This window comes from Neofelis nebulosa, chromosome 3, assembly GCF_028018385.1.
Source record: "Neofelis nebulosa isolate mNeoNeb1 chromosome 3, mNeoNeb1.pri, whole genome shotgun sequence".
NCBI classification, from domain to species: domain Eukaryota; kingdom Metazoa; phylum Chordata; class Mammalia; order Carnivora; family Felidae; genus Neofelis; species Neofelis nebulosa.
This window is the reverse complement of record NC_080784.1, coordinates 173,947,671-173,975,413: the sequence shown is the minus strand read 5'-3', so window position 1 is coordinate 173,975,413 and position 27,743 is coordinate 173,947,671. Positions and strand designations below refer to the sequence as shown.

General features: G+C 35.5%; 1 protein-coding gene across 2 annotated transcripts in view; it reads left to right on the top strand.

The window, feature by feature from the left end:
- The window catches only part of UBE2K (ubiquitin conjugating enzyme E2 K), a 70,692-nt gene extending 45,239 nt beyond the window's left edge, over positions 1 to 25,453 (top strand). For both annotated transcript variants that reach the window (XM_058722801.1, XM_058722800.1), the window contains 4 exons: positions 6,836 to 6,918; positions 18,165 to 18,264; positions 20,938 to 21,066; positions 21,417 to 25,453. In XM_058722801.1, the coding sequence (XP_058578784.1) occupies positions 6,836 to 6,918; positions 18,165 to 18,264; positions 20,938 to 21,066; positions 21,417 to 21,491 (387 nt within the window). In that variant the 3' untranslated portion in view covers positions 21,492 to 25,453. The remainder of the gene's footprint in view (positions 1 to 6,835; positions 6,919 to 18,164; positions 18,265 to 20,937; positions 21,067 to 21,416) is intronic.
- Positions 25,454 to 27,743: the final 2,290 nt, after the last annotated feature.

The following is a 27,743-nucleotide window of genomic DNA, read 5'->3' as shown; positions in this document are numbered from 1 at the left end:
ACAGAGGATCCAAAGTAGGCTCTGTGTTGTCAGGCTTACAGCAGCGAGCCCATTGTGGGGCTCAAACTCATGAACTGTGAGATCATGAGCTAAGCCAAAGTGGGAAAGTCAACTGGGCACCCCCCATTTTAACCATTTCTAAGTGTAATTCAGTGGCATTAAATATAGTCACGTTGTTGTGCAGTCATCATTACCATCCCATTTCCAGAACTTTCTCATCTTAATCTGTTAAACAGTAACTCCCTATTACTTACCCCATGCCCACAGCTCCATAGGCAATGTTCTACTTTTTCTGTATGAATTTGACTATGTGAGGTACCTCAATTAAGTGGAATCACACAATATTTGTCCTTTTGTATCTAATTTCACTTCATATAATGTCTTCAAGGTTCATCCATATTACATACAGCATGTATCAGAATTTCATTCCTTTTTAAGGTTAAATAGTATTCCATTCATATATGCTACGTTAAAAAAAATTTTTTTTAACATTCATTTATTTTTGAGAAAGAGAGAGAGACAGTGCAAGCAGGAGAGGGGCAGAGAGGGAGACACAGAATCCAAAGCAATCTCCAAGCTCTGACCTATTGGCTGAGAGCTCATGACCTGAGCTGATGTTGGATGCTTAACTGTCTGAACCACCCAGGTGCCCCTATATATGCCACTTTTTTAACCATCAAGGAAGGAACATTTTGGTTGTTTCTACCATTTAAGCCTGGTTGATTCTTTTTTCTTGCTTTTTTTTTTTTCTAGTATAAAAGTAGTTTGCGCTTTTTGTAGAAATTTGAGAAAATTACATATTGAATTATTTTAAAAAACATTTTTCAATATTAGCACTTAGAGATGACCACGATTAAGTTTTCATCTTATATCTGTGACTTAATTTTCATCCTCATCCTGGTTACCCTCCACTGGTTTCAATCTAGGTTGCAGTGTTATCATTGGAATGAATAGTCACTTGAGGATACTTTAAATTGTTGAATACCATAAATTTAACAGAAGATTTTATTTTTTACTTTTTTTTTAAAGTTTATTTATTTATTTTGAGAGAGAGACAGCGTGAGTGGGAGAGGGGCAGAGAGAGAGGGGCAGAGAGAGAGGGAGGGAGGGAGGGAGGGAGGGAGAGAGAGAGAGAGAGAGAGAGAGAGAGAGAGAGACCGAGACCCAAGCAGGCTCCACGCTGCCAGTGCAGAGCCTGATGTGGGTCTCAGACTCCCAAAACCATGAGATCGTGACCTGCTGCCACTTAACTGACTGAGCCACCCATGTGCCCATAAACAGATGTTAAACGTTTAGTGATAAGGTTGCCCTCATAGCCTACAAAAACTTTTTAATGGAAACAAGGAGGAAGAAAGAAAGAAAAGACCTCAAAAGAGACTGCCCTCAACCACTATATTTTTTACCATTAAATAATGGCAGTAGCAGCTGTCACTTGGTTTGTGCCGAGAATTTTATATGCCTTTCCTGCGACAGTGTTTATAATAGTTCTAATAAATGAGGGAACTGAGGCCTAGAGGTTAAATAGAACGCAAATCCCATAAGGCCCAGTGTGCTCCACTTTTTTTTATCTTAATGAGGAAGGAGTGAGTCATAATCTCTAAAACAGTAAATATGACTCCACCAAGAACAAGAGCAATTCACTGAAGTTCAGATGTACTTCAGCCATTTAACTGGCTTTATGATTTATTTTAAGTAATCTCTGTGCCCAACGTGGGGATCAAACCACAATCCTGAGATCTAGAGTGGCGTGTTCCAAGTGAGCCAGCCAGTCATCTCTATCAAACATTTTTTCACATATTTGATACATCTGACATCAAGATACACCTTTCAGTGGATGTGATGTCATAATTTAATTGGCAGAGTTTTTTTCTTAGGGTACATAATCTAATGGTGTATTAAATAATTCATGGTACCTGAGATTTAATGAAATAGTAGTACTTAACAACTATGCCTACACAAAGTAAGCATTATGTAAATATTAGCATTAACCAGCGACTGCCACTCTAAAAGGCCCTTCTTGAAGCAGTCTGTTGGCTTCCCTCTGTGACATCATTTGAAAATTCAGCATTGACACTTAAATTTCCTGTATAAATTGACATTCTCATTCCTTGTTGGAGGGAATGTAAAATGTTGGAGTTGCTTTGGTACATAGTTTAGTCAAAATGGTTAATACAGGGTTAGCTTATTCTACTTTTAGGTATCTACCCAATAGAAGTGAAAACATCTGTCCACATAACTTGTACATAAATGTTCATACCAGCACTATTCATAATGACCCAAAAGTGGAAATGACATAGATGTCCATCAACTGAATGGATACACAAAATGTGGTAGGTTCATGCCATGGGATATTATTTGTGTTATAAAAATAAATGAAGTACTGATAATGTGGTACAAGATAGATGCACTTTGTAAACATCATGCTACATGAAAGAAGCCAGACACAAAAGGCCACACATTGTATGATTTCATTTATATGAAACATTGGAAGAAGCAAATCCATAGAGACAAAAAACAGATAGGTGGTTGCTTAAGACTGAGAATATGTGAAGAATGGGGAGTGACTGCTGATGGTTACATAGTTTCTCTGTGAATATGCTAAAAACCATGGGGTTGTGCACTTGAAATGGATAAATTGTGATCTCAGTGGAAGTGTTTATTTCCCTCTATAGTCTTATATAGCTCCAAAGTGATTGCGTAGCCCTGGCTCTGTTTCAGGCACTTGATATTTTATTTAATCATTGAAATCACTGTTTTATAAGTCCTTTTCTTATTAGCACAATGAAAAAAAAAGACTCATAATCTAAGAACAGAGTTCATGTTGCTCTTCAGACCACAACTGTCCTAATTCCAGCCATTGCATATTGGGGTACCTTCAAGATTTAGAAAAGTCTTCCTTCAATCATTCAAATGTGTTCCCTCTGGCTTCAACTGGTCAGTTGTAGTTATAATTTAGTATTATTTTAAATATGGTACTCATTTATGGCATTAAGCTTTCGCAGTAAATGTTAATGAACATATAAATGTGTTCTAGATATGTACCATATTGATTTGAATTTTTACTGATGGGTAAATATAACAAAGAATGGAGTTATATTTGTAAATTTCTGGCTGGATTATGTTCACATATGTTTAATATTGTGGGCTCATGCTTAATTTTAAGCCTCATGAGATAAAAGTATCAAAGGTAGCTGGCTAAATTCTCTTACTGTGCAGGTAAAATCGTCCAAGATTGAAACTTAGATTGAGGAGCGCCTGGTTGGCTCAGTCGGTTAAGCGGCCGACTTTGGCTCAGGTCATGATCTCGCAGTCCATGAGTTGGAGCCCCGCGTCGGGCTCTGTGCTGACAGCTCAGAGCCTGGAGCCTGTTTCGGATTCTGTGTCTCCCTCTCTCTGACCCTCCCCCGTTCATGCTTTGTCTCTCTCTGTCTCAAAAATAAATAAATGTTAAAAAATAAATAAAAAAAAGAAACTTAGATTGATAGCTTAATAGTGGTCACAGAGTATTTCTTATTTTTATTCTGCAATAAATTACTAACCTGAAGAGCAGAAAGTTTGCTTCTAGACGGAGGAGGTATATCTTTGAGTCAGCTGAATATAGTGTAAGAAGAATTTTATTCAATGCATACAATCAGTGTTATTTCTGGAGTGAACTATAATGAAAAAACTCATTAAATTAGGAAAACTCTAGCTCAGTGATTTGTCCAATTATGTATTGGAGATTAGGTTGTGAATTTTCCTCTTTCGCCTTGGCATTATAAACATAGTTTTTATATGTGAAATTAAGTATAAATACCATTGCTAATAACCTTTTAAAAAATTTTTTTTTTAATGTTTATTTTTGAGGGAGAGACAGACCATGAGCAGGGAAGGGACAGAGAGAGACACAGAATCTGAAGCAGGTTCCAGGCTCTGAGCTCTCAGCACAGAGCCCAACATGGGGCTTGAACTCACAAGCCATGAGATCATGACCTGAGCCAAAGTTGAATGCTTAACTGACTGAGCCACCCAGGCTCCTCTCATTGCTAATAATTTTTAATGGGTCTGCCCACCTGCACAGGCATATTTAAAATAAAATAGTATTTTCTTTTGTACAATAAGTTAGTTAAAGTTGGTTTAATATTGTTTTGTGATCAGGGTCAAATATGACTAAAGTAGGTCATGGTAAGTGTCATTGTATTGTTACTTTTATACTTCATCCCCTCCAAGTTTTTTTGACATTTTTGTTGATATATAACAGAGATGTTAGCACTATGGGAGAAAGTGACGAATATAGTAGATCTGAATTGTGTGTACAGAATAATAGGACAAAATTCTGGACACCTGTGGATACCATTGGTGATAGTAAGGCTTGAGAAAGATAAAGACATGAAAAATCTGAGAAAGGAGGTAGTTGATAAAGAATAACAAAGAAGAGAGGAATAGGGGAGAAAGTGGTAAACCACAGAAAAAACTACTAGAACATTTATTTACATCTATACTAGTGGATAATCAGTGTCCTATTGAAAAATTTTTTATTATATCATTTTTAAATTCAGAAGTATTTATTCTAACTGTAGGTTATAGTACAAGTAAGAGTTTAATAATTTCCTTGATCTTGCATATATGCATGTTTGTCTTCGTATGTCTATAGAGATCATGGTTTGAAGATGACTCTTTAAAAAGCAAGATACCTTAGATCACTTGCCTACACCATAAACATTCTGACAACTTCAGCAGTAATTTAAAATTAATTTTCCAATCTTGTTGAAAAGATTGAACCAACTTTTGTTTTAAAGTCACAAAATGCTATAATGTCCTTGAGTTACAGAAATTATGGCATCTGGTTATTTTATATCTTTAAAACATATCTGATTCATTACTTAAGGCTCTTTAATGACTTCTCATTCCCTTCATGTAAGCCCGCTTTCTGAAACCAACCTTAGCCTATCTCTCATGTCATCTTTTTTTTTTTTTTTTCAACGTTTTTTATTTATTTTTGGGACAGAGAGAGACAGAGCATGAACGGGGGAGGGGCAGAGAGAGAGGGAGGCACAGAAGTGGAAACAGGCTCCAGGCTCTGAGCCATCAGCCCAGAGCCTGACGCGGGGCTCGAACTCACGGACCGCGAGATCATGACCTGGCTGAAGTCGGACGCTTAACCGACTGCGCCACCCAGGCGCCCCTCATGTCATCTTAAAAAAATATATATATATTCAGTTTCAGAAGTCTGGCTTACATGAAGGGAATGAGAAATCATTAAAGAGCCTTAAGTAGAGTAGTGAATCAGATATGTTTTAAAGGTTACTCTTGGGTTTCAATGTGGAGAATGGATTTGAGGAAGCAAAACTGAAGGTAGTAAAGTAATTAGAATGTTTAGTAACCAAAGTGTAGAATGATGGTCTTGTTTAATGAGATTGTGATTCTGTGGATGTCATCTTTGAAAGCAATAAAATTATTTTAAGAACAAAAAAAGGATCAGGGCATGGAAAGAGCCCCTCAGTTTTAGGTATTTTGTTGAAGTGCTTTTCCAGCATATAAGTTAATGAGTAATTAAGTGAGGAAGTAGTAACAGGTAGTATAGGCAAATTGAATCACAAGGAGAAAAGTGGAAGCTATCTGTTTAGCTTCTTTCCATAAATAGCTTAGATTTGAAGCATATATTGATGAGTCAATTTTTGGAAAGTACTATAAGCTTGGCTTTTATAGTAATTAATCTATTAGGTGTAAAGGAGTTTTGACTCCGGTGACTATTGTAACCTGTTAGATAATAACAATAATAGGTTCCCTCCCCTCCCCCCAATAACAGTTGGTCCACCCCCCAAAAAAAAAAAAACCTCATAAGTAAGAGACGATGAACTACATTTCATTTCATGGTGATTTGTTAGAGATAGCATTTTCACTTTGTTGGTTTCTTACTCATCAGTGCTGAGACAAATAGGCAATTGGAGACTCAGAATCTGAAATGAGATTGTGTAAGTGTGTGTGTTGTTCTATTGCTGGCTAGTTTGATTTTGGATAAATTTTCTTTTTTTTTTTTTTTTTTTTCTTCATTTTATTTTAAAAAATTTTTAATGTTTATTTTTGAGAGAGAGAGAGTGTGAGTGGGGGAGGCTCAGAGACAAAAGGGAGACACAGAATCTGAAGTGGGCTCCAGGCTCTGAGCTGTCAGCACAGAGCCCAGCCTAGGGCTTGAACTCACGAATGGTAAGATCAGACCTGAGACAAAGTCAGATGCTCAACAGACTGAGCCATCCAGGCATCCCCTGGATAAATCTGTTAAACACTAAGCCTTAGTGTCTCCTCAGTGCCAGTATCTTCCAAATGTTTGTTGAATTATTTTTTTAAAAAGAAATTGAGGGGAAAAAAATGTTGCAAAATATTAGAAGCCATCTTACAGGTACTTACTACTTAAATGCTTCCAAGCACTGATTTTACTTACTTTGTCCTTCACACCTCTTCTGCATCCTACTTGACACTAAATAAATTGCCATTTACTATCTGTATTAATTTTGATTTTATATTACTTCATCTACCTAAGTGGATTTTAGTCTATGTTGTAGTTATTACAGCATGGAATATTATGCTAGGTAAATTATAAACACCTAATAATTGTTGGGTTTCTTTAGAGGCAGAACATTTATTAAAAGGTTTAAAAATAATGTATGTCAGTGACAACATTCAGCTTACTGAATGCTTTGTCTTCCACACCCCTCCCTTCAGGTAGGCAAAATGATGGTAATGTAAGTATGGACATTTTTTTTTAATATGAAGATTTCATTTTCCTGTAGTTCTATTTGAACTATATGTGTTTTATTTCTGTTACTTAAAAACTCAAGTGTGCTTTATATTCTAGGTCCGGTTTATCACTAAAATATGGCATCCTAATATTAGTTCCGTCACAGGGGCTATTTGTTTGGATATCCTGAAAGATCAATGGTAAGAGATTTTGAATTCACCTTCTCCCCTCTCTCATATGAATTCCAAACTATATTTAGAGTGTTACCTGTGTAATTGCCTCAGAACATAAGCATATATTATACTTTCTCCTATTTGGGCTGTAATTTTGAAACTTTATAAAGTCTCTTAAGTGCATAATCAAAAATGTGGTAGATTTGAGATCACAATCATTATTTAAATAGTGACTTATTAGGTAACGTTAGATACTAGCTCTTACATCTTGAAAAGCTTTGATTTCATTTATTTTGGTAAATTTAGTTCTTGCTATCTCTGAAAGATGTTTGTGAAAGACTAACATAATTAAATATTGAAGTAATCAGCTCTGACTTGGATGTAATATAGGCAACAAAAATATTGAAAGTTGTGTTAATTGGACAGAGTTAAGGTTCTCAGATTTGAAGAAGGGAGTGCCTTTGTAGGTGATATCTTCATTTGTATGGCACTTTATACTGCTTTCACATGTTTTGTCTGATCTGATTTTAGCACAGTGTTCTTACCCTTTAAATTCAAACCTAGCTCTGCCATTTACTGAACTGTCTTCCTGAGCAAATTACCTAGCTTTTGTGCCTTAGTTTCCTCATCTCACAAATAGGGTTAACACCTGCTTCATAAGGCTGTTAAAAGTATTACATGAATTGGTTTATGTAATTTTCTTAGAGTAGATCCTGGCATAGTCTAACAACATGGATGGAAAAAACTAAAACAAGTATAAAAAGACATTGGAGTGGGAGAAAACAGTAATAAGTTTATGTGTTTGATTTGTTAAGAAATGGAAAGAATAGAACCTGAACAGGATGAAACAGGAATGACAACATTTAGTGTTTGGATGATTTGGTTTATTTAGTAACTGGATAAACAGACAAGAGTTGTTGGTTTGGTTTTTCTACTCTTTTTTTTTTTTTTTTTTTTTCCAATATTTGTTTATTTTTGAGAGAGAGAGACGAACAGACAGACACACCATGAGTGGGGGAGGGGTAAAGAGACAGGGAAACACAGAATCCGAAGCAGGCTCCAGGCTCTGTGCTATCAGCACAGAGACTGATGTGGGGCTTGAACCCATGAATGGTGAGATCATGACCTGAGCCTAAGTCAGATGCTTAACCGACTGAGCCACCCAGGTGCGCCTTGTTTTTCTATTCTAATAGCACATCTGGGTAAAGCCGCCTCCCTCAGATCATCTCTTGGGATCTAGTTTCTTGATATATATTCCATACTGTTAAACATTGAGTAGTGTGGAATAGACCTAATCTGTCCTTCTTTTAATTTGTAGCTTTTTGCAATTTATAGGACTCAGTATTTTTATCCATAAAGTTATCTGAAAGGCCCAGGCCCCTTATAATAGCTCAGTCATTCAGTGGTACTAAGGAATATTTGCAGACATTGTACTTTTTATTCACTTGGTTTCTGGGATATTAGGTCTTCTATTTTCCCCTTTCCTATGTCCACTCCCAGACTCCTTGACTCCTTAACTAGTTTCTCCCTTTTCTCCTGGAGCTTTGCACATGACAGTACTTGAAAGCTAAGTCTTTACCTATGCTCCTCTTCATCTATACTCACTTTCTTGGTATGCTTATCTGATTTTATAACTTCACTTTTTAAATACCAGCAACTCATAAATTTATCTTTCTTGAACTCCAGGCTCATATCCTGCTACCTGCTTAACATCTTTACTTGACTATGTATATAGTAGACATCTCAAACGTAAACATGTTGAAAACTGAACTGATAATCCCCTAACCCAAAACCTGGTTCACCCCATCTAAGTTATTGACAGCTACATCCTTGCATTTGCTCTGGCCAAAACGTCCTCATGATCCTTGGTTCTTGTTTCTCTGGTACCCTGTATACCCTGTTTGCAAATTTTGTTGGTGAAACCACCAAAGTCTTATAAGCAGTTGCACTGCTACTAACTATCTGGCCCACATCACATTACTTCTTTCCTGGATGATTACAGTAGCCTGCCCCCCTGTTTGTAACTTTGCCCTACTCAGCAATTCTCAGCAGCTAGAATGATACACTCTCCTCCCTGTTCCCCCCGCCCCCCTTTTTAAAAACAAATAAAGCTCTAGACTGAAATTTTCCACCGACTTCCCTTTTTGCTCAGAGTTAAGCCAGCAGTACTACCACATCTGATTATCTCCCTATAGATAGTTGAAAGAAGATGGTGAATGTGTAGAGAGAGAACTTGAACTTTTGTACTGAAACGCTTTGTGTCAACTATTCTCATTTCCTTAGGCAGGTGTGAAGTAGCTAAATTTAGTCTCATTTCATATCTATATAATTGAAATGTTAAAAAATAATATCAGATAAAATAGGTGAGATTGGATATACATGGATAATCCTACCTACCCTCTCCCCCCCACCCCCCCATTTATTGAGGTATAATTGGCAGTCAGTGGATATTCATGTTTAGGCTTCAGAGCTGGAATTTGGTAAAGAAAACTACAAGATAGTAATCTTCAGAAAAATAAATTGAGTAAACATTGAATAATTTGGGATAGGTGTGCTAGAAGACAGTTTGTTAGTCTTGGTCTTTTATTAGTATATATGGATGGCGATTTACCTTTAATATTTAACAACTTAATGTTAGTATGGTTTATTTCTTAACTATACAATGTGTTGTATGAAGAAACTATTCTCTGGTGTTTTTCCACTGACGCCTATTCTGAATATAGGGGATAGGAGAAAATAACTACACATAAAAATTGCACTCAGTGAAACTGCCCTTCCAAAAGCCATAAACAGGCATTAAGAGAATATTTAGATGACTGATAAGCAATACTCAGTGTCATTAGTCATCAGGGAAATGCAGATTAAAATTATAATTAGATACTACTACACACTTATAAATAGTTCTCTTGCATTGATGGTAGGCATATGGTTCAACCACTCAACCAGCAGTATCTACCAAAGCTAAACATACACCTTTGATATGGCATAGCAAATCCACTCCTAGGTCTATATCCAAGAGAAATAAGTGCATGTCCACCAAAAGACTTGTACAGGAATATTTATAGCACATTTAGTCACACCATAACAACCCCATATATATATATATGTCTATGTAGATCCTATATATGTCTATATAGACATATATATATATATAGACACACAAATAACATGGATTATTCTCACAGGCATGTTGAGTGACAAAAGCCAGACGTAAAAGAGCATGTACTGTATAGCTTTTTATAAAATTTAAGATAAGCCAAAACTATGATAGAAATTAGGACAGTGGTAGGGGTAGATGAGGGTTGTGAAAGGGAGTTGCATGAGAAGGCTTTTTGGAGTGCTGGAAGTACTCTATATTTTGATCTAGGTGATGATTTCATGGGTGTTGTATACATATATAAAAATTCATCTAGCTGTATAACTCTGCTTATTATACTTTAATAAAAAATTAAAACAAAAAAGTTGCCATTTTTAAGTAGTTGTCAGTGTTTTAAATAAACATCGATTATGTTGATGGTCTTCTGGAAGACCGTTAATAGAAAATAACAGTCAACAATAGAGACAGTTCACATGGCTATTGTACATATTGAAGGCCTTACTCTGTATGCATGAATATATATTTTTAATTTTATTTAATTTTTTAAATTTATACCAAATCAGTTAGCATACATATAGTGCAACAATGACTTCAGGAGTAGATTCTTTAATGCCCCTTAACCCATTCCCCCTCCCACACCCCCTCCAGTAACCCTCTGTTTGTTCTCCATAATTAAGAGTCTCATGTTTTGTCCCCCCCGTTTTTATATTATTTTTGTTTCCCTTCCCTTATGTTCATCTGTTTTGTCTCTTAAAGTCCTCTTATAGTGAAGTCATATGATACTTGTCTTTCTCTAATTTCACTTAGCATAATACCCTCCAGTTCCATCCACCTAGTTGCAGATGGCAAGATTCCGTTCTTTTTGATTGCTGAGTAATAATCCATTATGTGTGTGTGTGCGTGTGTGTGTGTGTGTGTGTGTGTGTGTGTGTACAACCACACATACATATATATACATACAACCATATGTATGTATGTATATATATGTATGTATGTATAACCACATCTTCTTTATCCATTCATCCATCGATGGACATTTGGGCTCTTTCCATACTTTGGCTATTGTTTATAATGCTGCTATAAACATATGTCCCTGTATGCATGAATATTTAATTTGCCATCTTAACTGTGTTTCTGTGATCTGAGCAAAATTGATTTATTTAAGATAGATTTGTAAGGTATGTCAACCACTGATTATTAAAATTAGCTGACACAAGTTGAAATTTCATAATCCTGTTTACCTGTTAGGATTTGTTTTTTACATACTAAATCCTAAAAATCTCAATGCATTGTGTATTTAGTTAGTACTGTGTAAAACAATAAATGGAATGAAAGATTGTATGTTCAGTTGTATGCTTTTTTTCACATTACTATGTTTAGATTTAAAATTTAGAGCAGTCAAAAAATTCATATATTTCTTTACACTATCAAAGATGTTATAATTTCTATAGTACTTAGAGCCAGAAGACTAGGTTTTGTTTTGATAGTAATTTTATTACAACTAAATTAAAACAATGTCATTCTTTACCATTAATTTTCTTGTCTAGCTTTTTAAAACTTTATATTTAGAGTGGTTTTTTTCCTCTATCATTCATTTTTTAAAAATTTTTTATTGGAGGGGTGCACCTGGGTGTCTTAGTCAGTTAAGCATCTGACTTCAGCTCAGGTCATAATCTCGCAGTCTGTGAGTTCAAGCCCCACATCAGGCTCTGTGCTGACAGCTCAGGGCCTAGAGCCCGCTTCAGAATCTGTGTCTTCTCTCTCTGTCTTTCACTCTCTGCCTCTTCCCCAGTCACACTCTGTTTCTCTCTCTCTCTCTCTCAAAAATAAATATTAAAATTTTTATTTTGTATTGAAGTATAGTTGACATACAGTATTAGTTTCAAGCGTCATTTATGTTTATTTTTAGCTAATTTTTTTTTAATTAAAAAAATTTTTTTTAAGTTTATTTATTTTGAGAGAGACAGACAAATTGGCAAGTGGGAGAACGAGAGGGAGAGAGAGAATCCCAAGTAGGTACAGAGCCCAATGCAGGGCTCAAACCCACATAACTGTGAGATCATGACCTGAGCCAAAACCAAGAGTTGGTGCTCAACCGACTGAGCCACCCAGGCGCCCCTAGCTAATTAATTCTTAATGATTTATAAATACCTCCCCCAACATTTTATTATGAAAAATTTCAAGCATGCAGAAAACATAACGTTTTCTCTTTAAGATTGTTATGAATGAAGTCTAAGATTTTTTTCTTCCATATTGAGAGCAAACTATCCCTTCTAACATGTTCACCTTTAGGTCCTTAGTTTCTGGTTTTGAAAGTGGTCATTTCAGAGGTCTATTGTAGTAGTTTGTGTCTTCCCAATAAAGACAGTGGAAATAAAGGAAAAGTATTTTTAAGTATTTATATTAAGGACTTATGACTCTCAAAGAGAAGAGCTTCTCACTTTAAAAAATGTTTTTGAGGCTCCTACATGGCTCAGTCTTGAGGGTTCAACTCTTGATCTCAGCCCAGATCATGATCTCACGGTTTGTGAGATTGAGCCCTGTGTCGGATAACAGCACAGAGCCTGCTTGGGATCCTCTATCTCCCTCTCTGCCCCTCCTCCCACACATTCTCTCTCTATCGCTCTCGCTCTCTCTCAAAAACAATGTTTTTATACTGTAAAATGCATATGACATAAAATTTACCGTCTTGGTGTTTTTAATTGACCTATAACATGGTAATCTTAGCTGTTTAAAATAAGTATACAGATGAGTATTATTAAGTATATTCACATTGTTGTGCTACCAGTCCCCAGTCCCCAGGTTTGTTTTTTTTTTTATAAGACTTTATTTTTTTAGAGCAGTTCTAGGTTCACAGCAAAATTGAAAGAAAGGTATAGAAATTTCCCATATACTCCCTGCCCCCACACATGCATAGCCTCCCCCATTATCAACATCCTCCATCAGAATGGTACATTTGTTATGGTTGATGAACCTACATTGACCTATCCCAATCATAGTTTATATTTTGGTTCACTCTTAGTGTTGTCCATTCCGTGCATTTGAAGAAGTGTATGACATGTATCCATCATTGTGGTATACTGAGTACTTTCACTGTCCTAAAAATCCTCTGTGCTTTGACTCTTCATCCTTCTACCACACCCCCTCCCCACCCTTTCATGTTTTGAAACTGAAACTCTTCACCTCTACACTTATTTCCCATTCCTGTCTTGCTCCAGCCTATGGCAACCACCATTCTACTTCATGTCTCTGTGAATTTGGCTTTTCTAGGTACCTCATGAATCATAGTATTTGTCTTTTTATTCCTGGCTTCACTTATTAATTTAATGTCATCAGGATTCATCATGTTGTAGCATGGGTCTGATTTGTCTTTTTAAGGCTGAGTAATATTTCATTGTGTGTAGATAGATAAAGATCACATTTTCTTCATTCATGGGTTGATGGAAATGAGTTACTCTCACCTTCTGGCTATTGTGAGTAATACTTGTTATGAACATGGGTATACTAGTATCTAAGTCTCTGCTTTCAGTTATTTTGGGTCTGTATCTAGAAGTGGATTTGTTAGATCATATGGTAACTCTGTGTTTAGGTGTTTTTTTTTTGTTTGTTTTGTTTTTTGAAGAACTGCTATAGTGTTTTTTGTAATTGTTGCTCCATTTTGCATTCCCACCAACTATGCCCAAGGATTCCAGTGACTCTACATCTTCACCAGCAATTGTTATTTTTCTGTTTTGTTTGAGAGTAGCCATCCTAATGGATGTGAAGTAGTGTCTCATTGTTTGGTTTCCTTAACAATTAGTGATGTTAAGCATCTTTTCATGTGCTTATAAGCTATTTTTATATCTTCTGTGGAGAAATGTTTGTCCAGGTCCTTATTTTTTGAGTTTTTGTTGTTAACAGCAATTCTTTATATATTCCAAACATTAACCCTTTATCAGATATGATTTGCAAATATTTTCTCTCATTCTGTGGGTTGCCTTTCACTCTATTGATTTTATCCTTTGCACAGGTTTTTCTGTCTATACAGTTAACTTGGATGTAGTTACACCAGTTTCTCCAGTTTTCCTATTGTTGCCTGTGCTTTTGATATCCCATCCAAGAAATTCAACCCCAATTGTGAAGCTTTCCCCCTATGTTTTCTTCTAAGTGTTGTATGGTTTTAGCTCTTATACTTAGTTCTTTGATCCTTTTTTTTTTTTTTTAAGTTTTTTTAAATTTATTTTTGACAGAGAGCATGAGTGGGGGAGGGGCAGAGAGAGGGAGGGAGACACAGAGTTCTTTGATACATTTTGAATTAATGGTGTAAAGCAAGGGCCCAAATTCATTCTTTTGAAAGTTCATCAAGTTTTTTTTTAACATTTATTTATTTTTGAGAGAGAGAGAAAACTTGCAAGAGTGGGGGTGGGGGCAGAGAGAGAGGGAGACAGAGGATCTGAAGCAGGAAGCTCTGTGCTGACAGCAGAGAGCCCAACGTGGGGCTCGAACTCAAGAACCAGGAGATTGTGACTTGAGCTGAAGTCGGATGCTTAACCAACCAAGCCACCCAGGCGCCCCAAGAGCTCATCAAGTTTTAAAGAAAAATGTTTATTGCCTTGAGATAAAAATATAAATCTATCTATGTAATGTTATTAGGGTTTTGCTAAGATTTGTGAGATTTTTAAGTTTATTTATTTTGAGAGAGAGAGAGAGAGAGAGAGAGTGTGCAGGGTAGGGGCAGAGAGAGAGAATCCCAGGCAGGCTCTGCACTGTTAGTGTAGGGGCTGACATATGGGGCTCAGTCTCATGAACCATGAGATCATGACCTGAGCTGAGATCAAGAGTTGGATGCTTAATTGACTTAGCCACTCAGTTGCCCAATGATTTGTGAGATTTAGACGGCTTTTATTTTACATGTTTTCATTGTTTTTATTACAAGTTAAAATTATAGTGAGTTTAATAATTGTTTTAGTATGAAATATTCCTTTGAGTGAAGATTTATCTTTAATATTCAGATAACTTTCCTTGAAAGAAATAATTATATTAATTAAAAATTATGTAACTTAAGATTTTGTTTAATGTCACGGATTTTTTCACTGGTGTGCTTAAATAAGTTCAATGGAATATTAGAGTAGCCAGCTTAACTTTATATATCCTATTTCTGTGATAATTTGTATTTTTGTCTCTTCTGGATGATTTTCAGGTGATGGAGGTGAGCTTTATGCTGATACATGTAGGCAGCTTTTGATGTTCACGTACCTTTAAACATTCTCTTCAAAATTACCCAAATAGAGGGGCACATGGGTGGCTTAGTCAGTTAAGTGTCCAACTTTGGCTCAGGTCATGATCTCACAGGTTCATGAATTCAAGCCTCACATTGGCCTCTTCTGTCAGTGTGGAGCCCACTTCAGACCCTCTCTCCTTCTCTCTGCCTTTCCCCCAGTTGTGCGTGCACACACTCAAAAATAAACATTAAAAAATTTAATTACCCAAATAGACAATGAAAGTAGTGTATTTTTTTTAATGTTCATTTACTTTGAGACAGAGTGTGTGAGCAGTGGAAGGGCAGAGAAAGGGGGAAAGAGAGAATCCCAAGCTGTCAGCACAAAACCTGACTTGGGGCTCAATCTCACCAACTGTCAGATGATGGATGACCTGAGCCGAAATCAAGAGTTGGACACTTAACTGACTGAACCACCCAGGTGCCCCAAAAGTAGTGTACTTCTAATTAAGAAAGATTTCACCTTGTCACAGTGATAACGGCAGGACAAGAATGAACATTTAAGCGCTAAATACCGATTTTTATGCTTTGATTCCTGTCTTAAAAGAATATCCATTCTAAAGATGGTGTACCTGTTGGTTGAAAGTAACTTTTGTAAGCTCTTAGGAAATATAGAACCTTATTATTATTATTTTTTATGTTTATCTATTTTTGAGAGAGAGCACATGCAAGAGAGGGAGGGGCAGGAGGGGGGGAACAGAAGCAGGCTGTGCACTCTCAGTACAGAGCCCAGTGCGGGGCTCAGACTCAAAAGCCATGAGATCATGACCTGGGCCAAAGTCAGATGCTTAACTGATGAGCCACCCAGGTGCCCTGGAAGTTTAGAACCTTGGTTTAGAAAAACAATCTCCATTTTTCCAGCCCTGTTTCAGAATTAGAAATTTCCATTACATAACCATATATAGTGGTTTAAAAAGCTTTTAAAATCCTGTTCTCTTTAATGCTAGTTTAGCATTTCAGCTAACTTTTGTGTCATAACCAGTCTCTTCCTTTTCTGATTAAACTTCTCAAAAAGGTAGATTGAGAAATAAAAATTTTTATTCTGGTAGCATTTTTTTTTTAATTTTTTTTTTTTTAACGTTTATTTATTTTTGGGACAGAGAGAGACAGAGCATGAACGGGGGAGGGGCAGAGAGAGAGGAAGACACAGAATCAGAAGCAGGCTCCAGGCTCTGAGCCATCAGCCCAGAGCCTGACGCGGGGCTTGAACTCACGGACCGCGAGATTGTGACCTGAGCTGAAGTCGGACGCTTAACCGACTGAGCCACCCAGGCGCCCCTCTGGTAGCATTTTTGATGATTCATTTGTGATGCAATTTTTCTCTCATATATAAAATACAGAACTACAGTTTTGATATTGATTTTATTATATTGGTTTAGAGTAGCCCTTCTCAATTAGCTCAGGCTGTAATCCCTTAAAACAGTATTTCTCAAACATTAGGTTGCATCTGAATCACTTGGAGTGGGGTGCCTGAGTGGCTCAATCAGGTGAGCATCTGACTCTTGATTTTGGTTCAGGTCATGATCCCAGAGTCGTGGGATTGAGCCCCATGTCAGGCTCTGCACTGAGCTTGGGATTCTGTCTCCTTCCCCCTTGCTTGTGTACTTGCTCTCTCTCTAAAATAAATAAATAAAAGTTGTTTTAATTAAAAAAAAAGTGTTTTAAGATGTTAACTAAAAAAACATCACTTGGGGTACTTGTTAATCCTACCCTGGCATTTCTGATTCAGGAAGTCTGGGATGAGGCTGAGAATTTTCATTTCTTACAAGTTTCCCAGGTGATGTTGACACTACTGGTTGGTGAAACTACACTTTGTGGGATACAGTGCCTTAAGGCATCTATTGTTGGTTAAGGCCTCCATTATTGGTAATAAATTAACCTTTATTGTAATAGTCAAAGATGGTACCATTCTTGGGAAAATTGAGAAAATAGTCACTTGGTAATTTTCTCTGTTCCGTGGTTAAAATGAGGAACCCAGTTGAAAAAGATTGGATTAGAATGATCTAATTTGTGTGGTTAAAATGGGCTTATTATTTAATGCTCCTTCAACTTTTTAAATATTTCACTGTTGCATTTATTATATTTATGAATATTTCTATACTGGTCAGACAGCTTTTTTAACAGAAACACGAAGAATCCTTGCTGGTTATGTAGATACCATTTTTTTTTTTAATTTTTTTTTTTTTTTTTCAACGTTTTTTATTTATTTTTGGGACAGAGAGAGACAGAGCATGAACGGGGGAGGGGCAGAGAGAGAGGGAGACACAGAATCGGAAACAGGCTCCAGGCTCCGAGCCATCAGCCCAGAGCCTGACGCGGGGCTCGAACTCACGGACCGCGAGATCGTGACCTGGCTGAAGTCGGACGCTTAACCGACTGCGCCACCCAGGCGCCCCATAGATACCATTTTTTTAAATAAATACTTGCTTAAAAAATACATTTAGAAGCATGAATTTAGTGGTGATATATTTTAAGTAAACTTGGTCTGTTTCAGAATGTTATGGAGTGCTTTTAGGCTTTCTTGAAAATAAGGGATATTTGCTTGATGGTATCTTATATGTTTTTGGAGTGGCATTGAAAGAAAGTTACACATACTAGTTTATCACTTCATGTGTAGAGAAGTGGGTAGAAAATTAAGTCAGTGGATAAAGTTGACTAGAAGGATATTGCCAACAAAAAGAAAAGGCCAGTTCAGGACCCTTTGAATTGTCTTAAGAAATAGACTCCATTCATTTTAAAGTCAAGAAGAAGAAAAATATGGTAGGTAGATATATAAATTTCTACAGTTTAGCTACATGATTAAGATAAAATCTAAATTATTTTTATCTCCAGTTTTTATATTTTATTCAGGAAACATCCACTTTGGTTTTTGTCATGCAGTGTGTTCTTAACTGGAATATTTTCCTGTTTGAATTTTAGGGCAGCAGCAATGACTCTCCGCACGGTATTATTGTCATTGCAAGCCCTGTTGGCAGCTGCAGAACCAGATGATCCACAAGATGCAGTAGTAGCAAATCAGGTAAGGTAGCTGCTTTTACAAGACCTTCCTATACTTACCTATAATTCTTTACTACCATAGTGGTTTGCAGTGTTAACACATGAGCATAGTTCCATTGAAACTAAATTTGGAAATGGTTTTCTTTCTTGTGGTAAGATAATTTTTTCAGATATAATAGTGAAAACTTAATTTACTGATTTTTAAAATACTAATTTAATTGGATATGTGATAGATGCTTTTTTTAAAAAACACATCAGTGGAAATTTTCAAACGCACAATGTGAAAAGAATTACACAGTGAACACCCATAGTCCTGCCTACATCTGGATTCTGTGATTATTTACTGTACATGCTTTATCATGTGTGTATCCATCTCTGTCCTTCAGTTTAGTGATGATCCCTCCCCTGATGATCATTTTAACCAGCTCTTGCTATAGCTGAAGTGGCATGGTAAATGTTACCAAGGATCTTAACAGAGGACAGTAAATTACAAGTAAATAATGTTTTATTGCCACACCCCTTTGTTTACTTTCCAGCCACAAAGTGGCAGAGTTGAACAGTTGGAACAAAGACGGTATGGTCTGAAAATTGAAATAATTATCTGGTCTTTAGAGAAAGTTTGCCAACCTCTAAGCCATTAGGATTTACTGAGCTTTTTTTTTTCCCCCATCTAAAAATTTTTCTTCTCTTGACTTGAGATACAACACTCTCTTCATCTTGGTAGTTATAGTTGTTCCTTCTTAGTTTCTACAATTATTTCTCTTTTTCCTCCCTCTTAAATATGGTTCCTTGGTTTTGACACTGTTCCTTTTATTTTCCATTATATATGGTAACTTTGGTGATCATATCCATACTGATACAATCACCTGTAAGTTGAGAAAATGTTTAGGCTTTGACCTCTCTCTGAGCCCAAGAGCCTATTCAGAAACAGGATAGCCCTATATGAATGTTTCACTGATACCTCAGCACAGTATTCCCAAAACTGAACCTAGAATCTTAAATCCTGTGAACTTTCTATCTTTATATTATACTATCATCAATTTAAATGTCCACATCACAGACTTGGAATTTCTTTCTGTCTCCTTTTCTTTTGTTGATTCCATTCCCAGTATCTCTTTCATCATACTTCTCTGATTTGCCTTAGTTCACATTTTTAAAAATGTCTCCATTCGACTGCTCTTATACCTGCCCCTTCTTCGGCCTCTTCCTTCCCCCATCTTCTACATTGATACCAGTTAGCTTTGTAAAGTACAAATCTTATTTTACTTTACTACTAAAAACCTATTGGAAGCTCTGCTATTACCTACTTGGTAAATCCAGATTCTTTAGTTTGCAGAGCTTTTCCATGATTTGAACTGTCTACAAACCCAGCTTATCTCATCTAAATTCTTACTGTTCCTTGGATTCCTTGCCTTTTCAAGATGGGATTCATTTATACTGGTTATTTCCCCCAATTTGTCATGTTTCCTCTGCCTGAGGAAACTTTCCTCTTAGTAAAACCTGTTCCTTTCCCTTGAAAAGCTGTTCACTCCTTGTTTAATGTATATCCTTGTTAATATGGTCTGTTGTTTGTCTCAGAGTGCTTAGAATTAGGGTTTTACGTGCTACATATATACACTGTTCATTCCCTCTGGGTAGTCAAAACCATAGCTTGAGTCTCAGCTTTGAGTTCCTATTGGAGATCTGAGCCTCAAAGCCTGAAGTTGGTCTAAGCACTTTCTTCTTGTTCCTAAAAGAGTTCAATAATTTGACTTATTCTCTTATTAAGAATTAACATGGTAGAAACTAGGTTTTTCATTTTAATATACAGTAGAAGCTTATCAGTCTTAAAATATTCAATACTTTTAAAAGAAATATTAAAATGAATTGAATAGTTATTTTAAATTTATACGTCACTTGTTAAGTAATGTTGGCCTCAGAGTATTTGAGAATAAATTTATCTCATTCCAATGAGAATGGGAAGTATTACATTTTAAAAGTACTTTATGGTACTTTTAAGAGATAAGTTCATAAACCTTTCAAAACATGCTGTAAATCAGGGCACCTGCCTGGCTTGTTCGGTGGAACATGCGACTCTTGACCTCATGGTTGTAAATTCGAGCCCCAAGTTGGGTGTAGAGATTACTTAAAAATAAAATCTTTTTTTTTTCCTTTAAGTAGTTTCCATGCCCAACATGGGGCTTGAACTCAACCGCATGATCAAGAGTCCCATGCTCTCCAACTGACCCAGCCAGGTGTCCCCAAAATAAAATCTTTAAAAAAATAAACAGGCATTGCACATGGCATATCCTTAAATCACTGTATGCTAATACAGCTCTAGCAAAACAGTGAAGTCTAGTTGTATTCTGTCCTGAACTATGGTTAGTACAAAGGTCAGTTACATTTATTAGTGAATGTCCACCTAGTTTTAGAAGCAAATAATTCTGTTTAGCTGTATAATGTTTGACACTTCACGTCCAACTTCAGCTCTGGTCATCATCTGGAGGTTCATGGGTTCAAGCTCCACACTGGGCTTACACTGGCAGTGCAGAGCTTGCTTGGGATTCTCTCTTTGCCCTTCCCCTGTTTGTGCATGTGCTCTCTCTCAAAGTAAATAAACTTCAAAAAAGAAAAGAAAAGAAACAAGTTCTTAGGCAATTAAGTATTGAATACTACTAATGTATTGTCATGTCATTTGATTTTTTTCTCCATATAGTACAAACAAAATCCTGAAATGTTCAAACAGACAGCTCGACTTTGGGCACATGTGTATGCTGGAGCACCAGTTTCTAGTCCAGAATACACCAAAAAAATAGAAAACTTATGTGCTATGGGCTTTGATAGGGTAAGTATATAAAAGCATACTTATTTTGATACATTTATTGATTGACTTAAAATTGACTTAAAATTATTGCTGCAAATCCTTGGCTGACAAAAGTGTTTCAAAGATACTCTCTAAATCTAGTTTTGATAAACTTTCTTCTGTTATTATAATCAGTGATTTTTCTTTTCCCTTTGCTAATTCCAGTCATTGGTTTAGGAGCTTTTTATGCACTACAAATGCCAGGCAACTTAAAAAAAAAAAAAAAAGAAAACAAGGTGTGATTTCTCAATATAAAGATAGTGCATGATTCAGTATTTTAAAAATATTTTCTTGAGATTTGATTTTTTTGTGTCCCCTTTTCTTCTCTACAGAATGCAGTAATAGTGGCCTTGTCTTCAAAATCATGGGATGTAGAGACTGCAACAGAATTGCTTCTGAGTAACTGAGGCATAGAGAAAGAGCTGCTGATATAGTCAAGCTTGCCCTTTCTTGAGGAGCATCAACATCTGTTATTTTTAGGATTCTGCATAGATTTCTTTTAAACTGGCATTCTTGCCTAATGATGTTATCTAGGCACCATTGGAGACTGAAAAAAAAATCCCTGCTCTGTAAATAAAGCTAATTAAACGTCTGTGTAAATTTAAAAAGGGGAAATACTTTAATTTTTTTCTTAATAGTGTAAAAATTCTTTGAGCTAAGCTGAAACCATGGAAAAAACATGCTACTTTAGTGTTTAGCAGTGTACCAAGACTAGCAAGAGTTTGCTTCAGGATTTCGTTGAATAATTAAGATAATATTTTGAGTGTGTCAGGGCCATTCAAATTGTTGGTGTTGCATCACAGCTACCTTAACTGTTTTTAACATGGATCCTCTGTGCCTGTGAATTTACTTGCATGCTTGTACTTGACTTCTTAGGATGGGTAGCTGAAAAGACCACCATTTTAAGCATTTGAGAATTCTTAAATATGAGATTTATCCAGAATTGAAGATGGTGACCTATTCAGAGCCTTTTTGTCCTTGTCCACAGACTAGGACACCGTATCTATTTTTCCCCCTCTTACCACACACAGCTAATATTCTGATGGTAAATTTGTATTCTGTATTTGTTGGGGAAATAATGCCAAGGGGCATTACCCCTTGCTCCAATTTTAGGTCGTCCATTTGGAATGTTTTGTTACAATTCTCCACTCCTAAAACTTTCCTGTGTGAGTAATAACGTAAAAATGGAGCTGCCAATTTTGTTCCTCTTGCAGAAACAGCAAATATTTGATGTTGCAGTATTCCCAAGATTTAATGAAAGAACCCAACTTAGTTTTTCAGTGAATTTGACATCTTTCTATTTTTAAACTGATGAAATTTTCTTTGAGCTCTTCCAAGGATGCAATCAACTATTTGCAGTTTTTTAGCCTAATTTTGGCTTTATAGAGATTGCTTTATCAGGTACTTTAAAAGTCACTCTTGCTTGCATTTACCCCTATTGACACATGAAAGCTGTGTGGTGTTTTACTGTACATACTTCACATACACATAGGAATAGAAGTGTGTTATAAATCTAGCTTTCTTTATGATGTTTCTGATAATATGAGAATTGAAAACTTTACCTTTTCTTGTACATAGTCAGACTTTCTATTCGTATTAAAGTTACATTTCATTCTAAGTTCAAAAGTTTGAAAATTATTAGTTTTGCAAGCTCAAACACTAATGTGACCATTTTATGAAGACTGAAATGGACTTATGCAGTCAGTTCTATACATAGAAACACAGTTCTTATTAAATTTTCAGGACCAATGCAAAATAACAAAAATGTAATGGAATGAGAATGAATTAAAGTAAGGCTGTATATTGAAAGTCATTTTATAAAAGGTTTGCTTTCTTCAAGTGTTATTTATCCTAAATTACAATCGTTAAGTGTTTGCAAAATAATTTTGAACCATAAATTCAGCATAATTTCATTTGACTTCTCAATAATCTTAGAAGCAATAAAAGAACCATTATTAAATATATTGTAATGTTAAAGATGTGAAGGTTCTTCCAAAAACTTGTAAGGCTTTCCTAATTAATAGTAAGCTCTTGTAGTTGATATTATTGCATACTAAACACAAGTTGGTATGTTTTTTTCCCCTATGTGTTTGCTTAAGTATAAATTCCTTTATACAATCACCTCCTTTAATTGTTATAGTTTAGTTACTTTCTAAGATGCCAAAGGAAATAAGATTTTTCTTTATTTATTTTAAATAGCTAAAACCTTGTACTTTATATTTTGAAGTAAGGTTGGGATTGTGTGAAAATGTGAACAGTTTTGTTCTACTGTTGGTTAGAATTAACTTTTTTTTTTTTTAAGTGGAGGGTGGCTTGGTAATACTTGGATTATTTTAAATATCAAACACATCTACCCAATTTACTATTTGCCTGTATTATCAGGGTATATTTAATTCTCCTGTGGTTAGACAAAAGAACGAACTCAGAGATTACTAAAGTCAAGCATTACATACTTAGCTCTTGGAGGCAGCTATACCTTTATACCTTGCCTTTGATTTTTATGCACATTAACCCCATCTACTCCTCTAACTACTCAGTGCCCAGGAAATTGAAAAGTACAATATTTGGTATGAGAGGTTCTCCATAATGCAGTTTTCACTTCAAAAATTTATTTACCTCATTTACATTAAATGTGATAATTCCTCTTTCTGATGTATTTCCCACTGCCCTTCTTCTTTTTTATTTCTCTACAGATAGATGTATTTCCCCAAACAGAGAAATTAAGGCAATTGCTTTTTTTCCTTTGGTCTTACATGTTTGGGAAAAGGACACTGAAAGTGCAGGTCTAGGGGAAAGGTACCCTGGTAGAAATTATTTTTATAATTCTCAGTTTTTTGTGATTCGTCGGTTGTAAAGGCCTCAAAAATTATGGTTAAATATATATATATAAATTTATATATATATATAAATTTATATATACATATATAAACTATATACAAGAATATATATATATATATTCTTGTACATAGTCAAGAATATTTATATATATAAAATAGTATCTCATTTAGAGCAGGCAGATTTGCTAGAGGTCACTGATAATCTAGTAGGCTTTTATTATAATTGGGTCTATTTCCTGGGTATGTGCCCGACTTTTAAAAGGACAAATACTTGTATAGTATTTCACTACAGATTACTGAATGAATGAATAGCAATTTGTCACCCAAATAAGTATACAGTAGATGGTTTATAAATATTTGAGGAACTTTGTACTAAATTAGATTCTGAGTTGGCTACCCAAAATATTTGGAATTGTGACTGTGGTTTACTTAAACACATAACACATAAAAGTATGTATATGTTTGGATTCTGAGTATTTTGCTTTTGAGGAGAGTAATCTATGAAATGAACGTAAGACTGACTTTTTTCTTTTTGGAAGTATTTCACATTTGTGATTGTTGGTGGCGCTTAAAACTATGCAAAAATAATTTTTTTAAAGTAACTCTAAGAAAGAATTGGCATTTAAAGTGGATATTGCTTATTTTATGCACTACAGAATACAACATATTGTGTTACTATTTAGGCTGCTTATTAATAAGTTTATCGATGTGAAAAAGCAGATCTTGGCTATAAGTGTATGCCTGATTTGAGCTTTTAAAACTCTGCAATAGGGGTATGATTATGATTCCACAATACAGGAAATTATAGGAATACAATAAAGCATTTTTATTGTTTTAAAGATTTAAGATGGATTCAGGCACGGAAGGGTTGGAGCCAGGTATACTTTCTTGTACAAAGATGGAATCAATGTTTGGATGTGAAAAAGGAAGCTGTCTGTTTACAGTTAATTTTATTTCATGGACTTTAGAAAATGATGTTGTATTAATCACTTTTTCTAGTTCAAGAAATTTCAATTCCAGGGTACAAACCATTGATTTAAAAAATTTGCATTTCCATTCCTTTAGTACCAGTTTAAAATAAATGCTTAACATCAACTGTTTGCTATCACTGGGGAAGAAGGCAATTTGAAGTACTTACTGATAAATGGCCTTTTTCTCAAATGTTACTTTTCTGCAGTGTCTAACACATAATGTCACATGTTCTGTTTGCACTGTTGCAATATGGATCAAAAATCTTGTGGCATAGGGATAGGGGAATGTTAGTATCTCCCTTGTCCTGTTTGTTCTGTTACTACTTTATTGGACTGATCTACCCTCATAAACCTGTGATCACCTAAATGTAAGTTGTGAATGTGTCACCTTTTGCTTGGTTATTTCAACCATGCTGCTATATATAATCAGGTGTGGCACGGTTTATCAGTTTGGTTCTAGGGGGTGAGTGAATACAAATCATTGCACTGTGCTGTTAAACGATCCTTGTGTGCTTGCTGTTACCTACTTTTTACAGGCATCATAATAAAAGCTAGACTATTTCTTTGGGGGGAAAGAGACTTATTTAATGTAATTTAAAGACTTTTCCAATAGAAAATGAAATACTATTGAAAATATCTATTTTTTAGCTTTCAGCAATTGATGGTGCTTTGTTGTGGTGTCTGCTGGAAGTCTACTGCCATTATAGGGATTCTCATTAACCTCACTGAGAAAGAACCTTGCTTGTTAGCTTCTCTAGATCTCTATTCTAAACAATCTGTTAGTGATGATAAATTCTGTAGGAGGGTCTATTCTGAGCCATTAACTTCCTGTAAGGGGAAAATGGGTGGGTTAACCAGAAAGACCATTGAAACAGGGTGGGTTATGGGTGGAGGGTCGGGTATTTGTCTTGAGAATTAAAAGCTACGAAACACTTTTGTACACAACTGATTTTTTAAAAAATAAACACATTTTTAAAGATGTTGAATTTTTTTTCCCCCTTACTGGGAATTCTTAAAAATAAATGCATGCATGTTTTCCCCTGAAAATGGTTATATCTTCTTTCTGGGTACTCCTCTTAGGGATAGGCAGTTAAGCTTCCACATTGCTTTGAGCAAGAAAAGAACCAAGTAGATAGGTCTCTTAGACAAAGTTCATAGTGATGAGCATATGATGATAAGTGGAATAAATTATATTGGGTCTTTGAATTTAAAACTGCATTGAAACTGTTGAATTCTAAAGTTATTTATTTGAAAATAGAACATTGGTTAGGTTCAAATCCAAAATTTAGAGTAATCCAGAATGAATCTGTACTGAAAGTAATGTTTGTTCTTTTTTTATATATGCACAGAAATCATTCTGGAAATGAGGGTGCCTGTTACCATGGAAAAAAACTGAATTGTTTCAGAAAGTCCTGGGTTACTATCCTTGGATTACCCCCTACCTCCAATTCTGATAAGAGAGGCTATGTTGGTTAGGGTTTGTACTAGTTCTTTCACAGGGTGAATCTGATTGTTACTTTATGTCTCTAGGGCATTCATAACCAGCTTTCAGCAGACCTATGACTTTTCTGTAGCCTGGAGATGGAATTGCTCCTGGCTGGAATACCAGCATGAAGTTCTCTTTTCATGGAGCAAGCTGAATCTTTACATATTAAATCAAGAATAACAGATGGAATTCAAGTGAGCTCTCATACCCATCCCTAGCAAAGGATGGTCAGTCAGGTTTAAAGATTTTCAGTGAAAAGCATGAAATTTACTGATCCCTTTTAGAAGTATATCCCACAGTAATATATCTGCTCATGGATTTATGTAATGTTCAATTTACCCCATTTAATTTCAGTAAAAAGACATTAAAGCACAACTTAACTCTATTTAATCTTCCTATTGTAAATTATCTTTTAATTAGATACAGAACCAAGGTCAAGAAAGCCAAGCTGTTTAAATACTCTGTACAATATTTGTAGAGCCTTTTTTAAAGTATACATAGGTAAAGCAAAACAAGTACTATAAAAGTGGACATTGGAGAAACCCAAAGTATATTTTAATTCTTACAGAGTTGATATACCTAATACTGTGTTTCTCATTTACAGCATAAAAGCTTTGCTGCATATGCAGAATATACCTACCTTGATTGAAGGGCAGCTAGCAGTGTCTTTTCTTCACATACACCGCTAACATAGAGTTGTTTAGTTATTGTATTTGTTCCTCAGTTCATTTTTAATATGTGAGATCTATATATTCCTTTTGGTACACATTATTATTTGCATTAGATGAGTGACCTTTGTGTCTTGAGCAATATTGAGGAGCAAGAGTAATGACATTGGCATTGCACTGATACTCTTCTAACAATATAGAATTCTAGAATTTTAAGGAGAAAGGGTGACCTTACAGTCTCATTCCTTTATATATATGTAATTAAATGAGTTAGATACCCAGAGACATGGGGGTTTTGTTGTAAACCCATCATACTGTTATTTATATGTCCCTACTAAACTTGGTAGCATTTTAAGACCTGTAATGCTATTCTTGTTTTCCTTAAAAATAGGAAATATGGAGGGATCATTTGCAAGCATGAAAAGGAAAACCAGTTCAGGTGGGAGTAAGGTCTTCAAGGAAAGTGTACCCAAACCAGTCAAACCAATGGTATGAATTAAACAGAATGTTTTGGTAATTTCAACCGTAATTAAGGTTCCATGACTTCTGCTGATGTTGCTTTACATGTACCAAACATACTTTTTTTTTCTGTTTTTGGAATAAGAAAATAGCATTCTTTGTTTATCAAACCCATAAAAAATGACCTTTTTAAACCATAATATCTAATTGACCCTAAAAACTATTTCATTCCATTTTT